Here is a 9,361-nt window from a genome sequence, read left to right on the forward strand (position 1 = left end):
CCCCCCCCCCCTACTTTCTTGAACTGATTTAATAAGGGTAGTGTCTGAGTTACACCCTCCAAGCACTTGCAACACTCTAAAGATAAGGAAACACTCAGAGGAAAAGGACTCGGAAATATCTTTTCAATATGCACTCCATATACTGTTTACAAATTCTGTTAGTTTTGCTAAAAAAAAAAAAATCACTGTACTTATGAATCACTGGAACTCTAACATTTTTTTTGGCATCTATTATTGATCTGGATAAACTCTAACTTAGAACATCCCAGAGAAGCTAAAATATTTAAGAATGGTTTTACACAATATCAGATTATTTTGACTCATATCATTTTGCCTTTGCATTAGTGTGCTATCAAATAATTTGTTGCAATAATACATAGTAACAAACTCTTGAATGCTGCCATTATGAATGATGTGCCCATTTATATTTACATAAGTCCTCAGCAACTACAATGTAGTTTAATTTACATTCTCCAATTTAATTCTCATAACAATCCTATGAAGTGTCAGGATCAATATGTGGTCCCATTTTCTTTTTTAAGCAACTGATGAAATAAAGAGTCAAAAGGCTAGGAGATTTGGTTGCTTACCAGCCAGGAGTAGAACCAGAGTCATGTTTAAAAACCCAATTTTCACTGTGTTTAACAAAGCCAAGTGTTAATGACTGATGGATGAGGGAGCTAAAATAAAGCCTGTCTTCACTCCCACCCCTTTTTTATGGTTATCTGGCGATGGCTCAGATTTTAGCAGATGTTGACTTTGAGCTCCCAAACAATATTGTTGTCCAACATAGAGCTTTCCAGCAGTTTCATCTTCAGCTGGGTATCTTGTGTTCTTTAGCTGAGAGAATTGGCGCCATGCACCAGAGACTAGTTTGTCAGAATTTCTTTTGCTTTAAGGAAATGGAAAGTTAATTTTTTAAAGATGCCCCACAATGATAGTGCTTAAAAATTGAGAAGAGCACATACACATGTTTCAATATAAATGAAAAGATGACTACCCCTAAAACTTCTATAATGTTCTCACCTGCTCCCCAAAGAGGTCTTGGGTGACTGCCTGGCCTCAGGGTGTCCTTGTGAAGCGAACTTGCAGAATAGAACCAACTTATCCAGTCTTTGCCTTTTATCTGAGAGACACCCCTGAGTGTCTTAAAATACAGACAACATCCATCATCTCCCTGCTCAGCTTAGTGAAGTTTCCGTGTTCCCCAAATGGTAATAGAAGAACAAACCAGGCATGTGGCTGGTACATTAGAAAGGGTAAGTAGTCATTCTGAGGACACAGGGTCAGCACCATCTTGACAACTCTGAGGAATTCTGAAATCCAAGCAGCACCCTCTTTCAGAGGAGCCCAGTCACTCAAAAGAGCAAGAACCAAGCCTTATTTAGTTATTCATCAAGAAATGTTTGTTAGGCTTCCATGACTGAGATCTTATGGGGTGGAATGAAGCAAGTAAAGGTGCTGCCTTTTCCCCCAAGGTCCTTAAAATTTGGTGAGGTGCCACTGATAATCCATACATGTACGCTTGCAGTAGCACATGAGGACCCCTTTCTTTCAAGAAAGCACAGAGGGACCCAGCTGAAGTTGTAGTGTTTCTCTCCTACCAAGGTTCAAAAGAGATCTGAAAAAAGGGCAGTTCACAGTTCAGAGTCCTTCAGAGCTGAGCTCAGCAGACCAACAAACACCATTTGGGGGCAAACAGAGCTCTTTTTTTCTGTGACTTTGCAGCTCATATGGCAGAGTCAAAAGGGTGTGTGTACTTTTGCCATTAGGTTGGAATCTGACCCTCACTCCACAGCTCCTGGCCAGGTGTCTGTCCCTGAACCTTTCTTCCCACAGCTGCACAAGAACCCTCACCTGTGTCTCTGAGCCAAGGTGAGACTTGTGAAGAAACAGGTACAGCTGCCAGAACTCTGAGAGGAGGCACTAATACAAGTTAGCTCTTTCTGGCCTGGGTATTTAAAAAGTTCAATGAGCAGGTATCTGAACCTGGATAGGACTTTCCTATTTTTTGGGTCCTGCAGGATATAGCAAATATAAGTCAGGTAATACCCGACCCATCACCTGAACAAAAACATTTATCCATGGGCTAAGCTATGCAGGGGGTAGGAGAGATGGAAGACACCAATAAGTAATCTCTAGAGGGAAAGTATGGACTTGAACTTGGAAGAAAATATAGTGTCCTGATGAGGTCACTGCCTTTCTTTTCCAGGCTCACACCTAAGCCTGTCATTTTCCTTCACACATGTCTGTCCATTCTCTGTGCTGGCCAAGCCTATAGTTAGAAATGCCAAGAGGATCTGCTTTGCTTGAATCCAGCCTCAGGGCACATCATGAATCCCATACTGTGGTCCTGCTTCGTGATTTGCAGAGGAAGGCTTTTCAGAGCTTGAAATTTCAGAGAAGCCACGAGAACTGAGAGTTGCTCTGGATTCTGTCCACTCAGACCTAGTTATGATTTTCCTAATTGTCCTGCAAGGAAGTCAGGTTGAACCTCCTGGCAGAGACAGCCACTGAGTTGCCACAAAGGCAGTGGGCTATTTGAAAATGACGCTTTGCTGATTCTACCCTCCTTTCTACCTAGGAGAGGTGTGACTCTAAGTTTCTCATTAGACATATGGCCCTCCTAATGTCAAGGAAAAAGTCAGGCTATTAACTCAAAGGGAAATGCAGGTGTTTTGAAAAGCAAATCCAGTGATAGACTTGGGTCTGCCTGCTGGCTGTATCTAATATATCAAAATACAGATCAATGAAAGGTGTATATCAATTTATACTGTTTATAATGTCCTATTATAGAGTTCCTGCTCAGAACTTTCTTGCTGGGGCTAATAAATGCCACCCACAACAGCAGTACTCTCTTTAGCAATGACTGAGTTCCTTTGCTTTTCAATCTTGTCATCAACACAGCCACTGAGAGCAGTTGATCAGTGAGGAGTTTTGTTTTATCTTGGCGTTTAGAGGATCTCATTAGAGCCCAGCATCTGGGCTTTCCATGCAGCCTCTTGTCCATCCCATCATCCCTTGAGCTATCGATATGTCCTGAGGTTACTTGATGGTGAAGCCTGCCTTCCTCTTTAATCTGGTTGTTTTGTGGACGCTGTGCTCTGGGCTTTAGTCCACCTTGGATGTTTTCAGCCTCAGATGCTGTGGACAAAAGCACACAGATGACTGTTGAGCCAGAGCCTTTCTTCCCATCCACATATTTTGGCAACTTCTGGCAGAGCAGTGACTCTCAAAGGACACACAAGGGATCAAGCACTAGGCAGCATCCAGAAGAACTGCTACAGAGTCGATTTGGAAACAGAAAAACAAGGAAAGGAAACAGACTCTCCCATGTTTGATAGATGCCTTTTAAAAATCCAAGTATTTCTAAATAACTTGGCATATAGTGAGAGAGCAAGTGATACTTATCTGTTTCTTATTTTGGGGTTCCCAGATTTACATTTCTGTGTGGTAAGGTTGCTGAAGAAATTAATATTTGCACACAGAGATGCAGGCAGCAGGGCAGTGAGACAGCTGCAAATGTTTGGAAGACTTGGAGCTGCCTCTCTGATCAGCTCCTGCACTTTTGGTTTTTATTCCCCAAATGGACACTCACTCAGACCCAAATCACTTGGTGATGAGGGTCAATTCATGTTTACACTTTGAAGACTAGAGAGACCAGAAATGATCTCTACCTCCCTTTCTAGTTCTTTTAAGAACTCTTTCAACTTTAAAAATGAAAAACTCTTAAAAATGCATAATATTCTGAGTTCACAAAAGGAATTCACCCACATTTCTGCCATGTTAAATGTTAGCACAGTTTATGTTGGACTGTCATATTTCTTTACTTTATTCACCAGCGTACAAGACGTCGATCTCAACATCTGGTTTTTAATAACCCTCGACATGTGGGAGCTCCTTTTTATTCCTATGTTGGACTAGGAACAGTAGTGATATTGGCAGTGTATATTTTCAAGCTACAACTCCTGTCTGATTCAATCATAATTAATTACCACTTTTTAATATATTTAATTTGCTAAAAGTGACTTGCATTAGACTACATTTCACTGTTAAGAAAGTAGCAGTAGATTTTGGTGGCAGTAGCTTTTCTTTTTCCTACTTTTTAATTATTCAATTAAAAACGTATATGAGTGAATTTGGAAGAAACTGCATGTATATATGCTATTGAGTTATAAATACACAATGAAATAAACAGATCTGAAAGGAAAGTTGTTTTACAGCCATTTAGAATGGGGTCAGCAGGGGCCATATGCTGCATTTTAGAGAAAGCCTCCTGTTTTGTGATTTTGGCAAATCATAGCATCTTTCTGTGCTTGGAGTTTTCCTACAGCAGCCCTTTGGGGGTCAGTAACCTTTGATGAAAGCTCAGGCCTTTAGTCAGAGAAGTATCTTTACATTCACACTCAATAGCTTTTTACATTGAATTTCAGGGGGTTTCTAGACCCCCTGAAACCCACTTGTGGATGCTCTTGGGTCTCGTGCTGTGTATGCTTTCCTTCTTTTTATTTATTTATTTATTTATTTTTAGAGAGAGAAATAAATTTTTTTAATATTTATTTTTTTAGTTTTCGGTGGACTCGACATCTTTATTTTATTTTTATGTGGTGCTGAGTATCGAACCCAGCGCCTCGCGCATGCCAGGCGAGCGTGTTACCACTTGAGCCACATCCCCAGTCCTATGCTTTCCTTCTTTATGACTATAAAAAGAACATCAACTTTGCTTTTCTCCAGAGATAGGGAGGAAGTTCAATGCATGTAAAATTACATTTTTCTCAAGTCATATAGGAGAAGGAAAGTTTATTGCTAAGAGCAATTACTAGACAAGTAACAAACAAACAGTAATTTTTATGTAAGATGACCTAGCCAAAATCATGAATGTGTCTTTTTTTTTCCCCCCAGAATATCTCTACCCAAACTCTTAAGAGAAAAATCTTCCCAAATTGCCCAATTCAGATTCTGTATAAATTCTTTGATTAACTCAAGTCCCTTTGTGGGCCATTGAGCCCTTTGGCAGTCTGGTGAACTTTCTGAATCTCTTCTTAGAATAACATTTTTAAAAGCATAAAGTAAAATACATAGAGTGACAAAGGAAAGAAATTATATTGAGTCAGTTCAAATACCACACATCTAAATCCTTAGGTAGATAAAAATTACCTTGGCTTACTAGCAAGATTGGGTTGAACTATATGAAATTACTGTTTTTCCAGGTCAAAAATGGTTAAATATTGGCATTTTCATATGATTCAATCTAATATTATAACAGCTTGAGTAATAAGGATTTATGTGAAAAAATATTCTTTTTTTTCCTGTCCCTGGTTTTCAAAACAAAGAAGAAAATCATAGTAAATTCTGGTTTCATTGGGATTTATTAAATAACAAACACTGCTTCCAAACTGTGTGTGTGAGACTGGGATATGGACCACACAGTCTTATATACTTTGTGTCAGTTCTCCCGGTAAACAGGAAAAATTGTTCAAAATGGGGATGTTATGATGGTGAATATACTTCTGTCTTCAAAGATTCCATTTTCCTGCATATTGGTCTCTGGACTAAGAGAAGAAAGTGGCCAGGCCATTTTGGAAACATTTTAAGCAAGGATTCAGACCAAATTAGTTTCAGTTTATCCACAGTTGAACAAAATGTTAAGTTAAACAAAACTTCCTTTCTATAAGCATTCTACTGAATTGAACGTTTACTCTCTTTTAAACTTATTTGATTGCAAATGTATAATCATTTCATGCAAATGTATAATCATTCCATGGCATGCACATCCTCCTTAATGCTGACAGCAAAATAGAACTTGAAAAATAAGATTGAAGTATTCTTTAGTCTTTGTGAAATAACCAATATGAATTATTGCATGCAAAAAAAGCTTGTTCCACCCGGGTAGATGGAGATTTTCTTTCTTTCTTTTTTTTTTTTTTTAAGTTCATATTCAGTCTTTATTGATACTTTAAGCTTAAGAGAAATTAAGGGTATTTGATTACTATAATTACTTCTCTGCTTACTTTAAAGGTTTAATCTACTCCTTAGGCATATGCAATTCAGATTGTATGCTTTCCAAAAAATAATCATCTGCTAATGTAGACTAATTTTAATCTTCTAATCCAATCTTGACACAGAGTCAGAACTGGGTGGGTGAATGTTTTTGTGTGGGGGTTGCCGTAGATACAAAACTTGCTTATGCATTTGACAAGTCAGTCATGTGGAACTTAAGTTACTACGGATTTTATTTATTTATTTATTTATTTATTTATTTATTTATTTATTTTGGTCCTCGCTCTTTAAGATTTAAAAAAAAAAAAAAGTGAAGATTCATGTGCCTTTCCAGTGCATCTCTGTGTAACTAACCTTCTCTTCTTTCATTCTGGTGCTCCCCTCCTCTCTGTGCACCTCCCTACCTCGGGCCGGCGGCAGGATGACGAGGAGGGCATATGGGCATAGCCGGGCCTGTAAACCAAAGTTCCAGTTTTGTTTTGAGGGGTGAGAAACCATCTTTTATATCATTTTTCTAAGAAAAAAAAAAGCAAAAGAAAAATTGCATTTCTAGTGTTGTGTTGTGCGCGTGCTCAGTTGTGCTTGCTGATGTTTGTGATTGTTCCCTGTGTTTGCTACTGTGTTCTGTGAGCGCAGAATGTCCGCGCACCCTCACCATTCCCAAGAGCCCCATCCATCCTTCCTCACCTCCCCACCTCCCCAACCACATTATTGCTCTGCCTTGTTTGGGCTGGGTTTAGCACGATTCCAGTGTTTCTGTGTTATTTGAGATGCAAACTATGCCCTTAGTAGGATGCATACCACTTTTTAAGGCATGATTGTGGACTCAGAAATTGTCGGAATTCTCCAGTTGTGGTTTTCAGCCAACTGCTTGCTTTTACCAGATATGCCAGTGTGGTGTGACTCTCACGTCCTTCTGGTTGTGTCAAATGTTTGGCAAGGAATAAGGAAAATAAAACTTTATCTCTTCATGGAGCTGAAACTGTCACCTCTAAGAAGCCCATTTAATGGATTATGCTATCTCTTCTATGCAGTGCTGAAGAAAACACAAGGATCAAGGCATAGTAATGGTGAATGGGTAACTGTAACTCTTAAATGGATTAGATCAGATATGTTAACTTTAGCAGGCCTCGTTGTTGACATTTTATCTGTTGCTTTCTTTAAAATTCACAATTCTATGGAACTTTGCATTTTAAATTGCACATGTTGCATTTTGAACAGAGTTGCATTCTTTTAAAAGCTGATTTTGAGCTAGTAAGAAGCCACCCTTTATTCCCATCCTTTCTGCGTAGTTGAATAGTGACACGTCTAAATTACCACATGGTCATAAATGGGACATTGGGCTCCAGCAGCTTTTGCTGCTGGGAATTGTTCCTATCCTGTATATATTGCTGGGTGTTTAACACAAAGTTACAAATGCCCTGGAGTTCAATGTTCATATCGTTACACAAAATACTTTTAAACTTGACATTGCACATGACATTTGGTTCAGAACAAGGAATTGTGGAGATTGTGTATGAGGATCTTTTTTGTTGTTGTTGTTGTTCAGAAAGTATTCCACATGCAGTTGTTGTTCTTCTTCTTCTTCTTCTTCTTCTTCTTCTTCTTCTCTCTCTCTCTCTCTCTCTCTCTCTCTTTTTTTCTGAGACAAACATAAAATGTCACATTGCTGGAGAATCAACAGGTTTGGGACAATTCTTTGGGATAACTGAAAAATGTATGCCCTTCCCCAAGTCTTGCTTTTCTCAAACCTGCTAGAGAGATCAGGAGAATTTTCACCAAGAACTAATGTTTGGCCTATGGGTGACAGCACCATTATTGTGTTTCACTTCTTAGTTGAACATGCTGTAGGTCCCCTGAGTGTGTCAGATTGCTGTGTTTGGGACCACAGGGAACACTCAAGGGTTGGTTTTTGGATAGAGCATAGCAAAGATGTAATGCCTCTTGGATCCGTTTGCTGCTTCGTGTTCCCTTTGGGTACTCACCACTTTTCCCTTTCCTGATAAAGAGGGAATAGCACAGGAATCAACAATTTCAGATACAGAGTGGTTCCAAAGGGAAGCTTGTCAATGTGTGGAAGTGGGGAAACCAGAGAAATCCTTGAGGTTCTCACTGTCTAGGGATAACTTTCAGAGAAGCATTGCATTGCTAATGAAAGTGTAAATTGACCTAAGACAATCAATGTTAAATGAGAAAATTTTAAAACGTTAAAAAGCAAACATATAAAACCTGCCCCTAACATGTAGGGACTAGGTAGACAAAGAAAGGTTCTAAGTTTGAGAATTGCCTTAAGAAGTAGAGCCCTTCTAGGAAGTCACTTCTTTGCTGTAAGCAAGCATCAGGGTGCAAAGCTGCATTTGTGTCTCCTGCTGAAAAATAAAGATTTTTATTGCTCTTTCTCAAGATTCATGACATTCACTGTGCCATTCCCTGAGATATGATCCCCATTGTTGTCATCATCCTTAGGAAGGAATTGGCTCTAAGAGACATAGAAAATCTTGCCTAGCTCAAGGCAAAGGTAGATGATGGCGTTGATCCCTGTCCTCTTTGTTTCTACATGAACTTCCCCAGACACTGTGCACCCCAGAAAACAAGTGTCTACAGAAAATTAGTCAATAGATAATCCTACTTTAATATGTTGTAATAAATTTTATTGGCTTCTGAGGAAAACTACTTATCTTTCTTTATGACTCCTTTAAACAAGTTTGCTCAGATATCCTCAGGCTTTTAAAACTGTATCTTTAAGGATTTGAATAACGAGATAACTGGGGAAACCTTCTATTTTTAAACAGCCACTGCATGTTTTAAGTTGCGTTACAATCTGTGAGGCCTAAGGAGACATTAAATTTATAACTAAAGATGGATAATAGTGGTACATTAAAAATTAACTGTTTTGAATGTTTTGATTTATGGCCCTTATAAAAGAAACATTACAAGATGTTATTTTACTAGGCATTAGTAATGTGCTCATAATAGCATCAGAAGGCTTGACTTGAATCTGGAATTTTGGTGCTAAAATGAATCATAATTTAGAAAAAGTTCCTCTAAAATTTACAACAATTTGGAATTAGCATAACAACCCTGACGACTCCTCCCTTTTTTGCCACTTCTGGATGCCAAGCTGGCATGATTTATCCGTCTCACTATGATCATTCAAGGATAGTATTTTCTGAGAGCAAAGTGAACTGGGGGATTGTTATGGTCCTTGCCTTCCCTCAAAAGACAGGGTGTTAGACACTATGCCTGTGTTTGTCCTGGGGAAGGAAATATCCACTGACCAAGAAAGAATTCAAAGAAAGAGCCCTGGGCTCTAATGCTGTGTGGAGGTCTTCTTTTACACCTTCTGTATAAAGACTGTCTC

At 38.9% G+C, this 9,361-nt stretch overlaps 1 protein-coding gene across 24 annotated transcripts in view; it reads left to right on the forward strand.

The window, feature by feature from the left end:
- Positions 1 to 9,361, forward strand: part of Erc2 (ELKS/RAB6-interacting/CAST family member 2) — an 877,829-nt gene that overhangs the window by 706,532 nt on the left and 161,936 nt on the right. For 8 of the 24 annotated variants that reach the window (XR_007346866.1, XR_007346870.1, XR_007346867.1 and 5 more), the window contains one exon: positions 6,421 to 6,486. The exons of the other annotated variants lie outside the window; for them this stretch is intronic. Coding sequence is in view for 1 of the 8 variants with exons in the window: in XM_048801124.1 (XP_048657081.1) it covers positions 6,421 to 6,447 (27 nt within the window). In the remaining 7 variants the exon portion in view is untranslated. The remainder of the gene's footprint in view (positions 1 to 6,420; positions 6,487 to 9,361) is intronic. 24 annotated transcript variants of the gene reach the window in all.

Source organism: Marmota marmota, unplaced genomic scaffold (genome assembly GCF_001458135.2).
Source record: "Marmota marmota marmota unplaced genomic scaffold, marMar, whole genome shotgun sequence".
Taxonomy (NCBI): Eukaryota; Metazoa; Chordata; class Mammalia; order Rodentia; family Sciuridae; genus Marmota; species Marmota marmota.